Source organism: Saccoglossus kowalevskii, chromosome 5, assembly GCF_978046115.1.
Source record: "Saccoglossus kowalevskii chromosome 5, keSacKowa6.1, whole genome shotgun sequence".
NCBI classification, from domain to species: domain Eukaryota; kingdom Metazoa; phylum Hemichordata; class Enteropneusta; family Harrimaniidae; genus Saccoglossus; species Saccoglossus kowalevskii.
Genome location: NC_140645.1, coordinates 3,463,449 through 3,485,463, shown reverse-complemented (window position 1 = coordinate 3,485,463; position 22,015 = coordinate 3,463,449). Strand labels below are relative to the sequence as shown.

Sequence of the window (22,015 nt, the reverse complement as noted above, 5' to 3'; positions counted from 1 at the left end):
TATGTTATAGTATAATGATATGCAATGAATGAATATTATGTTATAGTATAATGCCATGTGATGAATGAATATTATGTTATAATACGCCATGTAATGAATGAATATTTTGTTATAGTATAATGCCATGTGATGAATGAATATTATGTTATAATATAATGCCATGTGATGAATGAATATTATGTTATAGTATAATGATATGCAATGAATGAATATTATGTTATAGTATAATGCCATGTGATGAATGAATATTATGTTATAATACGCCATGTAATGAATGAATATTATGTTATAGTATAATGATATGCAATGAATGAATATTATGTTATAGTATAATGCCATGTGATGAATGAATATTATGTTATAGTATAATGATATGCAATGAATGAATATTATGTTATAGTATAATGCCATGTGATGAATGAATATTATGTTATAGTATAATGCCATGTGATGAATGAATATTATGTTATAGTATAATGATATGCAATGAATGAATATTATGTTGTAGTATAATGCCATGTGATGAATGAATATTATGTTATAGTATAATGATATGCAATGAATGAATATTATGTTGTAGTATAATGCCATGTGATGAATGAATATTATGTTATAGTATAATGCCATGTGATGAATGAATATTATGTTATAATATAATGCCATGTGATGAATGAATATTATGTTATAGTATAATGATATGCAATGAATGAATATTATGTTATAGTATAATGCCATGTGATGAATGAATATTATGTTATAGTATAATGCCATGTGATGAATGAATATTATGTTATAGTATAATGCCATGTAATGAATGAATATTATGTTATAGTATAATGCCATGTGATGAATGAATATTATGTTATAGTATAATGCCATGTGACGAATGAATATTATGTTATAGTATAATGATATGCAATGAATGAATATTATGTTATAGTATAATGCCATGTGACGAATGAATATTATGTTATAATACGCCATGTAATGAATGAATATTATGTTGTAGTATAATGCCATGTGACGAATGAATATTATGTTATAGTATAATGATATGCAATGAATGAATATTATGTTATAGTATAATGCCATGTGATGAATGAATATTATGTTATAGTATAATGCCATGTGATGAATGAATATTATGTTATAGTATAATGCCATGTGACGAATGAATATTATGTTATAGTATAATGATATGCAATGAATGAATATTATGTTATAGTATAATGCCATGTGATGAATGAATATTATGTTATAGTATAATGCCATGTGATGAATGAATATTATGTTATAGTATAATGCCATGTAATGAATGAATATTATGTTATAGTATAATGCCATGTGATGAATGAATATTATGTTATAGTATAATGCCATGTGACGAATGAATATTATGTTATAGTATAATGATATGCAATGAATGAATATTATGTTATAGTATAATGCCATGTGACGAATGAATATTATGTTATAATACGCCATGTAATGAATGAATATTATGTTGTAGTATAATGCCATGTGACGAATGAATATTATGTTATAGTATAATGATATGCAATGAATGAATATTATGTTATAGTATAATGCCATGTGATGAATGAATATTATGTTATAGTATAATGCCATGTGATGAATGAATATTATGTTATAGTATAATGATATGCAATGAATGAATATTATGTTATAGTATAATGCCATGTGATGAATGAATATTATGTTATAGTATAATGCCATGTAATGAATGAATATTATGTTATAGTATAATGATATGCAATGAATGAATATTATGTTATAGTATAATGCCATGTGACGAATGAATATTATGTTATAGTATAATGCCATGTGATGAATGAATATTATGTTATAGCATAATGCCATGTGATGAATGAATATTATGTTATAATATAATGCCATGTGATGAATGAATATTATGTTATAGTATAATGATATGCAATGAATGAATATTATGTTATAGTATAATGCCATGTGATGAATGAATATTATGTTATAGTATAATGCCATGTGATGAATGAATATTATGTTATAGTATAATGATATGCAATGAATGAATATTATGTTGTAGTATAATGCCATGTGACGAATGAATATTATGTTATAGTATAATGCCATGTGATGAATGAATATTATGTTATAGTATAATGCCATGTGATGAATGAATATTATGTTATAGTATAATGCCATGTAATGAATGAATATTATGTTATAGTATAATGCCATGTGATGAATGAATATTATGTTATAGTATAATGATATGCAATGAATGAATATTATGTTATAGTATAATGCCATGTGATGAATGAATATTATGTTATAGTATAATGCCATGTGATGAATGAATATTATGTTATAGTATAATGCCATGTGATGAATGAATATTATGTTATAGTATAATGCCATGTGATGAATGAATATTATGTTATAGTATAATGCCATGTAATGAATGAATATTATGTTATAGTATAATGCCATGTGATGAATGAATATTATGTTATAGTATAATGCCATGTGACGAATGAATATTATGTTATAGTATAATGATATGCAATGAATGAATATTATGTTATAGTATAATGCCATGTGATGAATGAATATTATGTTATAGTATAATGCCATGTAATGAATGAATATTATGTTATAGTATAATGATATGCAATGAATGAATATTATGTTATAGTATAATGCCATGTGATGAATGAATATTATGTTATAGTACGCCATGTGATGAATGAATATTATGTTATAGTATAATGCCATGTGATGAATGAATATTATGTTATAGTATAATGCCATGTGACGAATGAATATTATGTTATAGTATAATGATATGCAATGAATGAATATTATGTTATAGTATAATGCCATGTGATGAATGAATATTATGTTATAGTATAATGCCATGTGATGAATGAATATTATGTTATAGTATAATGCCATGTAATGAATGAATATTATGTTATAGTATAATGCCATGTGATGAATGAATATTATGTTATAGTATAATGCCATGTGACGAATGAATATTATGTTATAGTATAATGATATGCAATGAATGAATATTATGTTATAGTATAATGCCATGTAATGAATGAATATTATGTTATAATACGCCATGTGATGAATGAATATTATGTTATAGTATAATGCCATGTGATGAATGAATATTATGTTATAGTATAATGCCATGTAATGAATGAATATTATGTTATAATACGCCATGTGATGAATGAATATTATGTTATAGTATAATGCCATGTGATGAATGAATATTATGTTATAGTATAATGCCATGTGATGAATGAATATTATGTTATAGTATAATGATATGCAATGAATGAATATTATGTTATAGTATAATGCCATGTGATGAAAGAATATTATGTTATAGTATAATGCCATGTGATGAATGAATATTATGTTATAGTATAATGCCATGTAATGAATGAATATTATGTTATAGTATAATGCCATGTGATGAATGAATATTATGTTATAGTATAATGCCATGTGACGAATGAATATTATGTTATAGTATAATGATATGCAATGAATGAATATTATGTTATAGTATAATGCCATGTGATGAATGAATATTATGTTATAGTATAATGCCATGTAATGAATGAATATTATGTTATAGTATAATGATATGCAATGAATGAATATTATGTTATAGTATAATGCCATGTGACGAATGAATATTATGTTATAGTATAATGATATGCAATGAATGAATATTATGTTATAGTATAATGCCATGTGATGAATGAATATTATGTTATAGTATAATGCCATGTGATGAATGAATATTATGTTATAGTATAATGCCATGTGACGAATGAATATTATGTTATAATACACCATGTGACGAATGAATATTATGTTATAGTATAATGATATGCAATGAATGAATATTATGTTATAGTATAATGCCATGTAATGAATGAATATTATGTTATAGTATAATGCCATGTGATGAATGAATATTATGTTATAGTATAATGCCATGTAATGAATGGATATTATGTTATAGTATAATGATATGCAATGAATGAATATTATGTTATAGTATAATGCCATGTGATGAATGAATATTATGTTATAGTATAATGATATGCAATGAATGAATATTATTTTATAGTATAATGCCATGTGATGAATGAATATTATGTTATAATACGCCATGTAATGAATGAATATTATGTTGTAGTATAATGCCATGTGACGAATGAATATTATGTTATAGTATAATGATATGCAATGAATGAATATTATGTTATAGTATAATGCCATGTGATGAATGAATATTATGTTATAGTATAATGCCATGTGATGAATGAATATTATGTTATAGTATAATGCCATGTGATGAATCAATGTCATGTTGTAGTATAATGTCATGTGTTGAATGTATGATATAGTAGTACTATGGAATCCATATATCTTTCGTTTATCAACTTTAAGTTGAAGTGAAATGTGTACCTGAGTTGCTTGTTTTGTGTTTGGATGGTTATTTATTTTTTTGCCACTTATTTTTGTATGTGTTTTTGGACTTGTAAATGCGTCTTTTGCTCAATGGTTTGTGGTTGTATATGTTATTTGCCCGTTAAAATCCTATTCGGTGAAAGTATGTCAAAAAACATGGCGAATTTCGTCTTGAAATTATATTTTGAAATTATTATATTATACACAGCTCAAAAAAAAGAATGTTTAAATAAAGTGTTATACTCACAGTCCATTGTGATTTCTACAGTCGCTTGAACACTGCCCTCAGTGTTACTGGCAGCACATTGATAAACACCTCGATGTGAACTGCTCATATTCACTAATTCCAATATACTACCATGTGATAAATATTCACCACTCGGTAACATGTCTCCTGGTCTGGACCAGACAATGCTTGGTTTAGGACTTCCAATAGCTGTACACTTCAATTCGTATGTCTTATTTTCATGAGCAAAGAAATCGTCAGTGATGGCGTTGATCTCTGGGGAAGCTAGATAAAAAGTATTGATTACATTTTTTTTTCATTTATTGTAACAGTAATGAACGTACCATGGCGATATGGTACTTAGTTGTCCATAAATTATTCAGAATTCCAGTAGGGCCATATATTATCAATGTCAACAGAACTCTGTATGATTGGTGCGATGTTGAGAAGATTAACATAGGATGGGGTAGTACAACTTTACAGGGCAGGATTTAAGTCCGAGTCTTTATGTTATGCCAAAGTGAATGTGTCAAAAATGGAAAAAGGCGTCCGAAAATAATCCTGGAAATTTGTACGATTTTAATACTTAACATAACAAATTTTTCCTTTTTGAATTACTATAATAAATGATGTTTTCCACTTTTGAAGGTTATATTTGTTTATTGGCGTACCGGTGTTCACGCACGCCCTAAATTAGCGTTTGTTGTTTTTTCCCATAACCCTGCTCGAACGCTCACTCCAAAGGCTAGTAATAAAGAGCCCAGGCTGGTGCTTAATCACGAGACTACTTACTGTGTTAAAGTGCATAGTTACATGTTTTATGCAGATTCATATCAGATGGGAAACAATGTTCAAATATGGGCAATATTATGTCGAATAATGTTTAATAACGTACTTATTCATATATATGATAACAATAATCAAACTATTTCAACAATATAAGAATTAATATGAACCTGTAATTATCAATACTCTAAGTTGATGTATGCATTAAATTGTGATATTTTGCGAACTAAAAACGGATTTTTAGAACACATCATCCATTTCATGATACATTAGTATCGGTCCCGATAGATGCTCTGGACCGAAACTCAGCACGTGTCGAAATTTGCTGCCTGAACGCTCGGCACGAGCCGAAATCACGTCCTCGGTGGTGAATTAGAGAGAACATTTGCTGATTCATACTTATGACATGACGATGAAGAGAAATGCAGATATATATGGTCGGATGCTGTAGTAATGAATGAAGGAATGAATGAAATGAATGCAAATCGTCATCAGCAACGCATATTTATGTGTTGCTGCAACGGGTATATTCTTGCAATGCTACATTGCCGTGAACTAAATAATTGTTTTTAGAATCTTCTTTGCCGTTCATGTTTACGATGACTTCTAATAAATACCATAACAACAAATGGATATAATTTCAATATAGCAATTATTATTATCAATATATAGTATCGTTTTCCATGTCTGGGCCAAATAACAGATCGACGAATGAGGGCGTGATTTTGACACGAGCCGAGTCGGTTCTAAGTTGGTCCCGACTAACGTGAACGCAGCTGCTGTAATCTCTCTGCAAAAACAAAGAATTAAAATGTCGGCACGTAACGTGAACGTAGTAAATGTTATAGTAAATAAGAACATAAGCAGCGCCAATGCATATGAGAGGTGTTAATTGCTTCATCGAGTGAATAATTTGGTAATTGAAAACTAATAATTATTATTGAAAACAACATACTTAGTTAATGATAAATCTTACTCACCCGTGTCACAAATTTAATCAAAATATAAATAGTAGATTATATCACCAACAATAATTTACAAATAATATTTAATATTCACATTTTGGGTAATGATCATATGACAATTTTGTTTAATTTCTCTGAATGTACCAATCACTATGCAACTATAATACTTACTTTTTACAGTTAACCAGACTGCCTGCTTTTGATCTGTTCTCGAGATGCTGCATTCGAATTTACCTTCATCTTCCATTTTGGCATCGTCAATTTCAAGAGTGTACCTGGTACTAGTTTTTATGAGACGGTATCTAGCAGGACTATTGGGTACATTAGGGTCACTTCCATCAATAGTAAGTTGATCATTAAATGCAATAATATCAGAAGTAACACCCCCACTGTCAGTTTCAGTACTTCTGGTCCATGAAAGAAACTGATCGTCAGCAACACCACTTATTACACACTCTAAGTCAACATCATTTCCATTGGGAATTGTGATATTATTGTCAAATGGTTCCACTCGCTGTCCAATCACTGAAAATAAGATATTATTATGTATCAAATTAACATACGTAGGTAGGTAGGTAGGTAGTGAATTGAATGGCTTATTCTTTTCCAAAATATGTTTAATATGTACAAACACAAATGGTCCAGTGTTAGATGGTACATTCTAATTGATCTTACAGTATATGAGACACGTTTCACAATATGTATCATTTACGGGCACAGCGAACAGGATGATCAACCCGGGCCGTTTTTTCTAAACATCAAACATGTTATGAATTTCAATGAAGTTATTTGTTAGCTTGACACAAATGGGCGTCTGCATAACCATGATACAAAATCACAAGCGGAAATTGGATTTATGAATTGACAGACATTTATCCTATGCTTCATGATGACAAGAAGCATGGACCAGGCCCGTAGTTTGGGGGGGGGGGTTCGGGGGGGGGTTCGGTCGAACCCCCTAAATTTTGGAAGTGAATAGATTTATGATCGTAGATTAGAACATAATAAAACAAACAGCATTGATTAAAATAATTATCGTTGTTTAAATCACTTGACTCCGTGATGTAACTATCAGAGTAATGTAATGAGTAATGCATAGTAATGAGCATTTAGGTGGCAACGAGCTTTAAATGTCAATCGTGAAGTTATGCCGTCTCAGCTCAACAACAGCCAACCAAAACAGGTTGTTATAAATAGGCATCTTTTATTCGTTTTTTCCGCGATGGTGTAATGAAGATCGCGTTCAAGCACCTGATGTTAAATATTGAAACAATAATGTAATGGTAGTCACTCTCTGAATGATGTGGTGGTCCTGAATAGGGCAGTTTGTCTTGTGCTAATGTTCGCTCAGTTAGTAAAGTGTGGAGATCGAACGGGATTGACACCGTCACACGACAACACCACACTGTACTTTTCTATTTTGGTTCATTAGTTTTGTATTCTTCAAGTAATGATGGCATATATACTGTTTTGTTCCAAGTGTATCAGCCAAATGTAGTCAACTAATTGTATTAGTATGTGTAGCCTATGTTATTGGATAATTTTGTACAGCTACGGGTTGAACATATCATTAAAAAAAATACCGAAGATTTATCATCACGAGTTGTATAGGTCGAAGAGCTTCTTGCAGCCAACAATTTACCCCCACAGTGTTGCTTCAGCACTGAAACTATGCGATGAATCATAAATTGCAAACATAATTTTTTTACACGTTTTTTTTGATGTCTCAGAAAATTTACTATATTTTTAGTGGGTTCATAAAAGGAGTTGTAGTCATTGAAGTCTATTGAGACCGCTTCTAAACTGCCACTATATGCATATTATTTTACCACCCTCTAAAAACAGATTTACAGTGAACCAAATATATTTACATACTGTAAGAAACTTGGTAGTATGCCATTGGTTAGTGCATTTAATTTGTTTGATGCAAGCATTGTGCCAACTATTTCTTATGGTAGCGATATGGGGGTACATAAATTCGGAAATCGAGAGGATACAGATAACATTTTGCAGATATCTACCCGGTACTTCGTATTAATAGTTGTACAAACAATATAGCGATGTTAGACAATGTGGAAGGCTGCCATTGTGCTGTGGTTATTTCAAGCGTTGTATCTCATATTGATTAAAATTACTGAAACCCTAAAACATGTTATATCATGCTTAAACGATTAGACAAGACCGGCAAACCTGCTTGGGAAACCCACATAAAAATCTCCTGTTCAAATATGGTTTCGGCATTGTCTGGTTTGAAAATCAAGTTGGAGATACTGCAAATTTGTTAGGAATAGTCACTCAACAAATAAAAAAATAGTGGCATTCCTCAATTTCACAATCATTCAGGCTGTGTACTCTTGGAAAAATCAAAATAGTATTATAACCTGAATTAGGCAGACACACAAAAATACAGTTAGATCAATATTTTTTTAGTTTTTGCAGTGATACGTTCGAATTTAGCATGGTAGAAAATGAAATTTACTTTGTTTTTATATGTCCATTTTATAATGATCTAAGGGCTGATCTTTTGTCAATAACCCTATGCAATTATGGAAATACTGACAGTCTGGGCTTACTTCGTCGCTACACAAACTGTCACACCATTATATCAAATAGCTCTATATTTTTTAAAAGTTTTCAAGCGACGAGATGAATATGAATTCAGCTTAACTTAGTACCATGTATTTACATGGATGTTGCATTGTGTTTAAAACGTGCTATGCACTTTTCTACCCATAACATTTTGTAAGATAGGCTGAGGCCCTGTACAGAAATAAAATTACATAATACAAAATTGACTAATACTAAATTGAATAATTGTAGACAGATTTCGACATGAAATCGTGTCACTTTTATGTGGCGCTAACATCTGCGAAGAGCGAAAAAACTCGTAAGTAGCCTTCTACCTTAAAATACTTAGACAATAATGCTAAGATAAGTACAGTCTTTTCTTTTTTGTGTACAACATTTTGCCGTAGTGGATCAATGGTGTGGATGTGTTTGAGGAATGGCTCAGGACCCCTTCTCTAAAATGGTAAAATAGTTCAAAGATGTTATGTGAATTGTCTTACCAATAACATTTAATTTAAAACCGATAATATAAAAATGTCTGTAACAGAACTCAAAAACACTTTTTGAATATTATAAAATTCACACATTTCACATCAAATGTATAATTGTTGTTTTCGAACCCCCTATTCAAAAGTGCTGGCTACGGGCCTGTGGACTCACTTAGAGTAGGCGTCGTCTGAAGGTGACACAATGTAGACTATTTCCTAGTCACCCCAGAGTTTTTGGGATATCGTTGAATCCAGTATCAGTGCCAGATATAGGACCGCCCATTCTTTAATCTCACAATCGTGTAAACTGTATGATTCAACCCCGGGGTGAAAATTGGAATTCGACGAATAATTCGCAAATATACGCCCGACATTACTACATGTCAGCAGTGTACACAGTTCAGCATTTCCAATCAATCTCAAAACAATTGGCAACAAAATATTCAAATATATGCACAGTTGTATAATGAAACGAACATTGCAAATAGCCATAGGTTTGTGACGATGAACAGTTGGGGTTGGGGCTACTACTGACTACGGTGAAGTGTGATGTAGTACTGTGGAATACCTTATTTTCGCTGGAATTAATTTTTGCTGAAAAGGCTTTTTGAGCGTTTTGTATGGAATTTATTTTCACTGATTTTTGATGAGTTTAATGTGAAATATAGGAAAAGAAGTATATTCGTTGGATTTTATTTTCACTGAATCATCCCTTCAGCTAAAATAGCGAAAATAAATTCCAAGTGAAAATAAAGTATTCTACAGTACTCATATATATGCCTAATGACAAACGTCCGAGCACTTATGGGGTGAGAATACTGCCAAAATTAGCTTGGTGTCATTATTTGAACATTGTTTAGTTGTTTGGTCTTTATTTGGAAACTTGTTTGGTTATTATTTGGTCGTTATTCGGTTATTTGGTCTTTATTTAAACATTAATTTGCGCTTATTCCATTATTGTGTTATTACTGCAGCATCCTATTGCTATTGTTTCATTATTTCAACTTTATTTCTTAATTATATCATTATTGTGTAATTGCTACAATATTATTTTGTCATTGTTTCATAATGTTACAATTGTGTCGTTATTTAGACATTATCTTGACATTCAATTGTCATAAGATTCGGTTATTTTCACGTCCAAATGTCTTGACATTCGGTTCGCTTGACTTGCGATTCCCTCAACATTTGGTTCGCTTGACTTGCGATTCCCTCAACATTTGGTTCGCTTGACTTGCGATTACCTCAACATTTGGTTCGCTTGACTTGCGATTCCCTCAACATTTGGTTCGCTTGACTTGCGATTCCCTCAACATTCGGTTCGCTTGACTTGCGATTCCCTCAACATTTGGTTCGCTTGACTTGCAATTCCCTCAACATTTGGTTCGCTTGACTTGCGATAACCTCAACATTTGGTTCGCTTGACTTGCGATTACCTCAACATTCGATTACCTGACCTACATTAGCTGACCCCGCTATACATGTAGTATTCAATCCAGGGAACTGACTGAGGTCGTCAGAGCCTGATGGTTAGAGAATATTACTTCTCCAAATGCGATGACTGAAGTGAGGAGGAATTATTACACAGTTGATCGTGACACGACTGACACGGTCAATAACCGGCCTTTCAGCGGACTTGGTAGTGCCATAACGGTTCTTTTTTTTAGTAAAAGTTGAACCATGTATCATTCTGATTCTCATTCCCGGCCTCTCTTATCTCAGGTACTTAATGACAGACATATTTCTGTTATGGACGTGATTTTTTTGCGTTTAATCCGTTATTGTCAAGATGCCGATATACTTGTACGGCTGATTTATAGTGCGCCATTCATTTCATGGCGCTACGAAATCGGATGTCTTCGTTGGTAACAACTGCATTGGCAATGAATTTGTGGGTATTATTGCCAATAGCAATCACGTCAGTGTCACGACAGTTTTTCGCCAGCCATGCCTCGCATCTGCAGTAATCATAGTTATGCTGTCTTCGAGGTTTTCGTAAATGTCGACTTCCGCTCGCAAAGCAGTTTCACAGTTTCAATTTTGTTTTGATTCGATTGCTGTGAATGTCTCCTCCGTCAAACTCCCCATATATTACTGGACAAAGTAGCTTATTCCGACGGTTGACAAAACCCAATTCTGTAGTTGACTAGAAACTTGCTATTTAGTAGACGGGGAGCTGAATTCTATCGAAATGCATGCCCCGATTGCAACGGGTTTTCATAAGTTGCGCCATGGACTAAATAAACTGGGTTGCAGTTGTAACTGTGAAATTTCGCTTGCTGCACAAGGTTCTCGATAGATGAAACTGTGGTTATAAACATTTGCTGCTCAGTATCACCACACAATGTATTTACGTAATTTCCAGAAATATCAGTATGTATGGGCCGGATTCATTCGTTTTATCGATCTTTATACATAACCTTTGACGGTTTATAGTAATGTATGTTTGTGTTTATTCATATCACATTTATTGACAGTATACTTCTTAGAATCATCATTTCATAACCATATGTTTTCTCCGTATTTCATTTTATGCATGTAATCCTATGGAAAAATTACTAGTAAGCACACCGAGCATTAATTTGGCCAATATTTGTTCGAACATCGGAGTAAACACCGTATTTATATTAGGTCAATGAGAACGCCTCCGCCCTAAAAATTGTTACTCGACGAGATCTATGGCAACGTAAAACGTTGTACGTTTTTGGCACTCGTATTGGATCATTTGCGTTTTAGTTCGCATCTGTAATTCAGATGGAGCGGCACGACATTTTACATCAGGGGCGAGATCTGCTCACAACCTCTAAGGGGTCCGGGGGCATGCAAAATTTTGAAATCTAGACCCTCTAAAACGCTATTTCCTGCATTAGGGGGAAATTTTGCTGACACAAAAGGTTTCCGCTTGATTTTGGAGGGGCGACGACCCCATCATTTTCTTTGTGGTGCGACCGCTGCCGCTGTGTATGTATGCTATTGAAGAATAATTCGAGGTTGAGTTGTAATTTTCACGTGCCCGTTTCAGTTTCACTGCTAAGAAGATCGACCCCCCACACACACACATACACATACGCGGGTCATAGATTGGAGTAAATTCATATCGTTTTTTAACGAAACTAAACTAAACGGTCCTTTTCAGAGCCTTCATTATCTTCCTAAAAGAGTGATACCGTACCAAAAATTACATAATTTTATTATATTCACACAGAAGTAATAAACTGTCACACATACTCGCCACGACTGACAAATTACTCTTTGTGTGGAGTATAAACAAGGAAAAAATATTTCTGCGTGTTTTTTCCGTGTCCTTAAATCTTTTGAATGAAATAAAAACAAATGCATGCAAAACAATGTTACTATAGTAGTCTGAGATGTTATGACTTAAGGTTAGGAGTACTTTAGGGTCAACTACTAGTATCTTATTTCGGGATCGCAAAGACTAATTGATATACAGTAAAATACTTTATTTTAGCTGGAAATAATTTTCGCTGTTATTTCCCCCAATCACTCACGCAAACGCACACACATATGCTATTTCCATATATTGAATACGTTGGCAACGGAAGGGACAAGTTTAAATCATATTTGTATTAACACAACTTGAAAGCAACAGTTTCACAATGAATATATGTTCATCATTTATCAAACTAAACATTCAATGAAGCAGACTGTGGCGGTTAAAACGAAAAGACAAGGTTAAGACGAAAACATGTGACAGTAAGATTATTCTCGTCTACTACACGCCGGGGACTACACGTTAAAGTATCCAACTTCCCAGCTTACAAAACATGATTAGTATCTGCAATAATTTCTAGTACTGCCAGGATAATTGCGTATTATTAGTTGACATCAGACATAAACCTGTACAGGGTCGTTTGAACAATGTCTCAAATTCCCGAAAGAATATATTCAAATAAGTTGGGATGAATATGAATTGAATATCCATAAGATCTTTTGAAAAATCAGCTAAACAGTTCACCACCACGATTATGGTGAATTGGTTTTCAACGAAGACGACTGGACGTCTCCGGTCATGAGCTGGCTGGTTCGAATTTATCCACTTTTACAGTGATGAATATTGCGTTCGAGTTGAGTTACTAGTAATTACAAGCCTGATTTGCATTTTTTCTTGTTGTGTTTTTGTCAAGGTATTAAATATAAGTGCGTTGGGAAATGGCATAATTATATTGCCTGAGTGAAAGAGGCTGGTGAGACTGTGTCACAATGTGTAATATTTATTTCCAACGCGCGTGGTCGACGCCTCTGATTGAGTTTATTTTGTATTTTTATTTTCGAAATGTATCGCTGGCTGCGTTTTTTTTATTATGTCTCGCAACTGAACGTTAAAGCTGACCTTGTTTTGGCTGTAAGTACCCTATCCACTAAAAAAAAGTTCCCCTGTTCTTCCATTTTTTTTAAGAAATCTGCCCTGCCCACTGGGGAGGGGACTGATATTTCCCGCCCCCTACAAAAAATAAAAAAAATCCCCTGCACTCAACAAAAATCCCCTTGGATCAGCTTTTCCGATGAACAGCTCCATTGGCTGCATCTGAGTGTAACACAGTCCTGCATGATTGTAATACATTAGTAATGCCGGTGCCAGTTCTAACAAGCTGCCTCGTCACCAGAAAAGATGGGGGGGGGGGGGCAAGGGTTAATTTCGTTCAACGTAATTGCAATATTTTTTTGTTCGTACAACGTAAATGGAAAAAATAAATTCCGTAATTCTGTAATCACAGGCTACACGTACAACGTAATCAATCAAATATTTTTTTCGTACACTGTAAAAATGTCTCATTTTTCTCGTACGTACAAAAATTCACATCCAAATAAAAAAAATCGTAAAGAATAATCCAGGGAAATTACATTTTAGAAACTGTAAAACGACTAGATGACACAATTCACTACAAAATTGAATGTCAAGACGTAAAAGGCCCTCTAACCGAATGAAGAGCATTACGAGGGTAATATGCGCATGCGTCTCTTCACACGGCGCAGCAATGGTGGAGAATTTGAGTCGGAGAGCTCTTCGGACCATTCAATGTTCCATTTGTTAACACCGTAAACTGTAAAAACGTCTTTTTTTCTTCGTAAATTGTGAAAAGCCCTTTTTATTTCCCGTAAAACCGTACCAGCTACCCCCTTGCCTCCCCTCAGAAAAGAATTGTTAATTTCACTTTTCACTGCTTAGACCACAGGGAGCCCAGGAACTATAATATACTGTATGCGGTACCTATGAGCGAGGGGAGGGGGGCGTGATCGGCTGGTATCTAGTGTATAAATAGACAAGGGATAAAGGCTCCAGCCAGCTCTTTCAAATTTCGCGAGTTCGCGACACGGTAACGAGTCTTGTGATTAGCTCTTAGCACATTCTGGTCATCATATAATGATAAAGTCGGATCATTTCTCGCGAATTTCGCTAGGAGCGCGTCGTGTCAGCAACAAGTTTTGCGGCATTTGATATTTCGTTACGACAGGCTCTGACGACCTCAGTCAGTTCCCTGGATGTTGATGAAACGGTCATCATTCAGAAATTCCCACTAACTTTTACAAAGGCTACATTGCCATCATGAGCAACGCTTTATCGGAGGCGGCCCGGGACTATGGATTGAATATTATGTATAGCGGGGTCAGGTAATCGAATGTTGAGGTAATCGCAAGTCAAGCGAACCGAATGTTGAGGTAATCGCAAGTCAAGCGAACCGAATGTCAAGACATTTGGACGTGACAATAACCGAATCTTATGACAATTGAATGTAATAGAATGAACAATGACAAAATAATATTGTAGCAATTACACAATAATGAAATAATTAAGAAATAAAGTTGAAATAATGAAACAATAGCAATAGGATGCTGCAGTAATAACACAATAATGGAATAAGCACAAATTAATGTTTAAATAAAGACCAAATAACCGAATAACGACCAAATAATAACCAAACAAGTTTCCAAATAAAGACCAAACAACTAAACAATGTTCAAATAATGACACCAAGCTAATTTTGGCGGTATTCTCACACCATAAGCACTGACGCGTTCGCCTGCGACTAAGACTTGTCGTTGGTTTGTTCATTGTTCGATGGTGATTGCTCGTCTCGGCAACATTTCCTGTATAGCGGTTTAAAATTGTAATTTCACTCGTATTCAATTTAGGTTGTTATTTTGCTGTGGCTTTTGGTTTATGTGTGATAACAACTGTAGATTGATCTCTTAACTTGACAGGTTTACGTTGTTACATGTCAACTTATTGTAATTCATTAATGCAAACATCATGGAGCTTAGATACGAAATTGTATTCAATAGCTTCGAAATATGTATTGACTGTTCTTGTTAATTCTTTAACTGACTGAACAATTCGACAAGATATTCAGTCGTTGCGATGCCATTTTTCACTTATAGTTCTTAGTTCTATTGAAGTGTGCATAACCAATACTTTGTTATTAATTAAAATCAAACAAAGTAGATATTGACTTATGGTGGCGGCTGATTTCCTATGATTGTTTGTTGTCTACACTCAATGAGAGTAGTGTTTCCTTCAGCGCGACGAGACGAATCCCTTCATTACATAAATCCACAACCGCAATGTCTAGCTAATCACATCAACTTAAATGTATTACTTGGAAACTAGAATTATTATTATTATTATTATTATTATTATTATTATTATTACTGTTGTTGTTTATCAATACTGTTATGAACGTCGTCTCATGAGATTAATACTCTAGTCACATGACACTTGGACTGACTTGGACACGGATATTTTGTCTCTGTTCTGTCAATGTGTTTAGGTCCTCGGGTCACAATTCCTATCCGCTTTTCATAAGCCATTTTTCTTTACCAGTGTAGTTTTGATTATTTCACAGTCCAAATAAAATATTACTGGTTGTAAGTTATACAACTAGACGCTTAAACTACAGAGCAATAATAATCGGAGAAAGGGTAAATTGAAGAGATCAGACAAGGCATACAGAAGTATTGAGACTATTAGGAGACAAACATTCGAGGAGATAAGAAGACATAAGTCAACAATACTACAGACACTACATATCTAGTGTCTTTTGTTTTAAACAATAGCCCTTTACTGGGAAAAACTGTTTGTTTGCTGAAAAATGTGTTGGTTATATAACTAACTGAACTAATACTGAATTAGTATTTAAGGCTTTGTATGCATGTTTGAAGCAGCGTAGGCAGAAATTGCCACAAAGTTAAGATATCACATGTCAATGACCTATAGCTACATAACATCCCTCGCAATTTACATAACCAATTGACTTATTGCAACCAATTAAAATGTGCATGTAACAAACCTTGATGCATTAAATACAGTCTGGGTGTACGTCTGTGGTATGTGCGTGTTGCGTTCGCGTGCGCGAGTGTATGCATGCGTTATAAATGAATTACGTGTGCTATAATTAACTTACTGTAACATTTCAACAATGTCAGCAGTATACAAATTAGAGGATTGACGCCACCCAGAGTTAGCGGGACCAGCGCAATACAAACGTGACCTTGATAATAGGATTGTGTTCAAATAATAGAAGCTGACATTTTTGGAATAACATTATGTAATTGAAACACAAAATATAAGTATTAGAGGGATTACAAAAGAGGCTATAGCTAATATGGGCAGATGATTTGCTGGAGCCGCTGGTAAATTGATGTAATTGATTTTGCTGTGACAATGTATACATGTATGAACAATTATGTGAATATGGTGTTGTGTGTTATAGGAAGTAGGTGATGTATTAAGTCTTTTGGTTATGTCATTTGAATCAAGAGGGGGAGGTTAAAGTACTTGATCGGAAAGAATGATTATATTTGTTCTTTGGCAGTGACTGGCTTATTTGTACTTGACTGTGACTCACCCACCACTCGATTGTAATTTGGCCAGCTGCTATTAGACATCACTCAGCATGACTAGTTGGAAGACAACCATGTAAAAGTATGAATAGAATAAACGTTTGAAGTGAACAAGGAAAAAATAAAGTTTTTATTTTTTATCTTAACCATCAATATACAACAAGTTTACAAAAAAATTTGAGTAAGAATAAAGTAAAAAGTTGAACCAATAGGAGGTACAGGTGATGGTTGAATTATCTCACCTGGAAGAAAATAAAAAAACAAGTGGTAAAGATTATATAAAGGTAATGAATGATTTGAGTAAGGTGTTGAGTAGAAGAATGTTCAATAAGAAGAACATTGTTGAAATGCTTTGGAAATGATTGGACTGTCCATAAATAAAATCTTGAGGCACATTGTAAATAACTAGTGAGAGGATGCTGAAAGCACTACCGTGCATTCAAGCATCCTCTCATTGAAAATAAACACAGGTTATGCACATTTACATTATAATGAGGTAAATTAGTGTTGTAAACGGAGTGTTATGATTAAATATGGTATGATGTGCATGGAACGACTCATGGTGCAAAAGCAGATAAGTGTTGATGGAAGACCAAAATGATAGGTATCACCACCGACCAATTTGGTAGTAGTCATATTGCCGAAAATACTATATCTTGTTGTTTTCAATAAGTATATGTGCAGCAACAATAAACTGTACAAAACCAGTAGTTAACTGTTTACAAGACAGTACTGTAAAATGACCAATTTTCACGAGGTTTAAATTTCGCTGATTTACCATTTCAGGCATATTCAGTGGGTTTTAAATTCACAGTTTTATTATTTAGATAATGTGTTCTATGCACAATTTTACATATTCACTGGGTTTTAATTTAGCGCATTTTTCCAGTCAGCGAAATAAGCTAAATTAAAACCCAGTGAACAATTACCCCCTTTGCAGTATTATAGACCCATATCATGCAAAGTTACAGGGTGTTGTACAAATATACCCCCTTACTTTTAAGCTATTGTATGTTCATCCAACTGTCCATTCAGAATGAATAAGAAATAAAGTAGGTGCAAAGAGACTATATGGAATGTAATTGTACTTCATAGAGTTATCAATGATGATATCAATTCCATCAGACTGATAGAACCGGTAAAAGTAATGAATTTATCGCATGGCAATGGTAGTGTGTCATCTGACATTTAACTGGAGTGAATTGACCATGTGCAAAAACAGCATTGTTGGTTTGCATAAGACAGCCCACACACATGCTGTAAGGAGTAAAATCCTGGTATCACCAATGACAGGGCTGTAAATGAGTCAACATCAAACCAGAAACATAGAATGTAAATGCATGGACCTGTTTGTACAGAATCCCAGTTCATCCCTCATTATATATGTGGATCATGTTAAAAAGATCTCAAACGATTATGAGGCCAATGAAAAACAAATTTGGTGTTTCCAGTATTAGAGTAAAACATATTGGGTAGTTAGGCAGGGATTTTATTATTTTAGATTTATATTTTCCCCAACATGTTCAGTCTATATCAAATACAATCATTTTAAACAATTGTTTTTTTACATGATGATATTACTATCAAATTTTGTTTATTTTAGAAAAAGGTAACTCATTTCCATAAAAATAAAATTAATAACAATTGACAACACATGTCATTGTTTAAGGTTGAGGTGAGTGGCATGAACTGTTGATCGGTGGTACCATTTCAAAAATGGCAGCTGGCAACAGAAAAACTTTCACTGATGTACATGTGTATGTAGTGAGCACAAGGAATTGGCCCCTATCAGTTTCGGCCTAATAAATTACAGTTATGCACATTCCTGCTGTGGCCATTTACCTACAATAGCAACATCACAAGCATGATAAAAGCCCCCTGATGTACACATTGCAGCTCTTGCTGTTTTTTGCATGTGACAAAAATCCGCCTAAATAACAAGAAACTTGTAGTGAGCCAAACAATGATCATGAAAAAGTAAGAATGAATACAGCCAGCCATGCCAATGTGGTGAATCATATGCAATTTCTTGCATGACTTTCTGCTCAATATTATACAGTGGGTGGGAGCCTATGCCGAATAATCAATGGTGTGGTCACAAATGATCATGAAGATTAATCATGATCACATACTTCATATACACTATAACATTACATTAATGGGCAAAGACTATAAATCATATCCATGTCCCTAGACATGGCTACATCCGAGGTCATCATTTTGCCAATGCCATTCTTGCATGTCATTATTGCTGGTTGCATAGACTATTAATGTACAAGTATTTACACATATCGGCCTTAATTGGTTTTAGATGCTATTTTATTGAGATGCATCGCGACAACTGTGGCCGTGAAGGACCGGTAGGTTAGGTAATTGTTACTAGTCGCACCGTGCACACACATCATATGAGTTCACAGGCCATAGGCCTAGTAAATCGCTGTCATCATTTATATACGATGCAATATTTATTTTTGGTCATTAGTTTCTCTGATTCATGACATCAAATCCTGAAAATTGGCTTTGCTAAGCGATGAGTCGTATAGTACAAAACACTGAATGATCATAGCATGGTGTGCAGAGTTTTAGAGGTAAAGCAATTGTTAAGAATATATTAAAATTTTTGGAAAAGGGCAAAGGCTCTCTTACTTTAGTACAATGTCTGTACGGCGTCCTGGGCTGGCTGGCAAAATAATCACGTCATCGAAAGATGCGTGTACGTGTACTGTAGACAATTTCCATGACGCTGCATTGCATGCGTAGAGTCAACGTCACGATTTTTGCGTATCAATTTTTCTCCGCTTTTTTCAACAAATAATTCACTTTTTTCTCATGGGAAAACGTCGTCAATCTTATTTTATTAGCATGAACTTTGTCTTGACAGCGCAAATTATACTCAAATAAACGTCTTTGGATGATTTCTGGCACCCAAAATTGATTCTCGACTCAGTCCTAATTACGCGTTTAGGAATGACCTGGTGATTCAAAATTGACCTCGAATGAAAATACTGCATATAATTTGATATTTAATGTCAGATTTCTATAAAAACATTAAGTTATCATTTTACTAATTTGAGCGTAGTGACTGGATTTTGAAATTTATGCAAGTAAAACAATAAATTCTATTGTAATTTGACACGTTCATGTGGACATTCTCTTATCAGTGAAACTTATTCCGAATGAGTAACTGTTGCTTATACGGGATGTTAAACCTGATTAGCCAGCACAATACATTACTTTCAAACAAGTAATAAATGTAATAACCATTCAACTAAACACACATAGTCTACAGTCCATTTGAACATCATTTACATCACAATAGCAATGTGATCAGTTTAAATGTCTGCAAGTAGAACATGCATGAATGGTTTCAAATTCCTGTATGTTCCTGTTTACAAACTTTCCACACTTTGACCATTGTATGGCACTCAGTGCGTGCGAGTCGACGTACAGAAACGGTCCTGTCATTTCAAGGGCTTTTTCTGTGAAAACCTTTCTTCATTCGGCATGCACAACTATAACGTACGATTTGGAATAACAGTGGCATTAAATACCCGCAAATCGAATAAGACGGCCACATTATCACGTGCTTTGGGCAGTTGAGTCAATCAAAACTACCCCCTCTCAATACTGCAGCTACCCTCTCAATGTCCTTTCCATTAGATGAACACGAAAGCCTAAGGCTATTTACAATCATTTCACAAGTAATTACAACAGCTCAGTCATTTGTGAACTGCTTTGAACATGTTTATTTTTACACTTGCATTTTTTGAAGTAAGTTCATACATTCGCTCATATAAATTGTCCACAGGGAGGTATCACAATAAATGAAACTGCTAACCCGGAAACTGTTCGTAGTATGGTGACGCAGTTTAGAAATAATTGACGAAATTGTACGAAATAAACTCTTTGTTACAGTAGATAATGAGTTCCATTAATACAACGGAAATGTGATATGTAACAATAGTGTGATTTCATTTATATTGCTTATATCAATACAGCTTCCAGGCTGTGTAAGAACAGAGGCACATAAGGTCAATGCCAAAACAAAAACCATAATATTCGGAAAGTTAGACTACTACTACTACTACTACTGTTTCATACAATTCAGTGTCAATTGTTTCTACTTAATAATATTACATTCCAACAGTGTTTGCAATTAATACAGCTACTCTGTGTGGTAAACGAGTGTTCATCTACAGAAACAATACACAGTGTTATAAATGCTATAAATAAATGTGACAAACACATATACATATAACAATACAAATACCTTCAAGAGTAAGCAGTGCCATTACAAGTAGTAATACTTCCATCTTCGCAGATTTCCGAGACAGACTTTGAGACGCTGACAGTTTTGACAATTGTTGAACACCCTGGTAGCACAAACACGTTAGGGGCGCACTTTTACAATGACGTCATTGTTGCATTGTATTGGTCAGACATCTTGATTAAGAACCTTTGAATTAGGTCTGTATGTCTAGGTTTATTTATACGTGACGTGGCTACTACGTTCCGAGGTTATACATAACGTTACAAGTTATACCCAACAAATAATAGCATTTTCAAATTAAGATAGACACTAACGATTCTGTTGTCGATCAGGAAAGATTTACAAC

The 22,015-nt window shown here is 33.7% G+C and overlaps 1 protein-coding gene and 1 long non-coding RNA gene across 2 annotated transcripts in view; both read right to left on the bottom strand.

Moving 5' to 3' along the window:
- Positions 1 to 21,791, bottom strand: part of LOC102809953 (neural cell adhesion molecule L1-like protein) — a 48,339-nt gene extending 26,548 nt beyond the window's left edge. Inside the window, exons 1-3 of the mRNA XM_085499072.1 lie at positions 21,670 to 21,791; positions 6,655 to 7,008; positions 4,754 to 5,017 (exon numbers count right to left, since the gene is read on the bottom strand). Coding sequence (XP_085355198.1) covers positions 4,754 to 5,017; positions 6,655 to 7,008; positions 21,670 to 21,712 — 661 coding nt within the window. The 5' untranslated portion in view covers positions 21,713 to 21,791. The remainder of the gene's footprint in view (positions 1 to 4,753; positions 5,018 to 6,654; positions 7,009 to 21,669) is intronic.
- On the bottom strand, positions 17,500 to 20,627 carry LOC146742820 (uncharacterized). The gene is made up of 2 exons (XR_014929397.1): positions 20,046 to 20,627; positions 17,500 to 17,641 (listed from the first exon to the last, which is right to left on the bottom strand). It is a non-coding gene; the product is annotated as an uncharacterized LOC146742820 (long non-coding RNA).
- Positions 21,792 to 22,015: the final 224 nt, after the last annotated feature.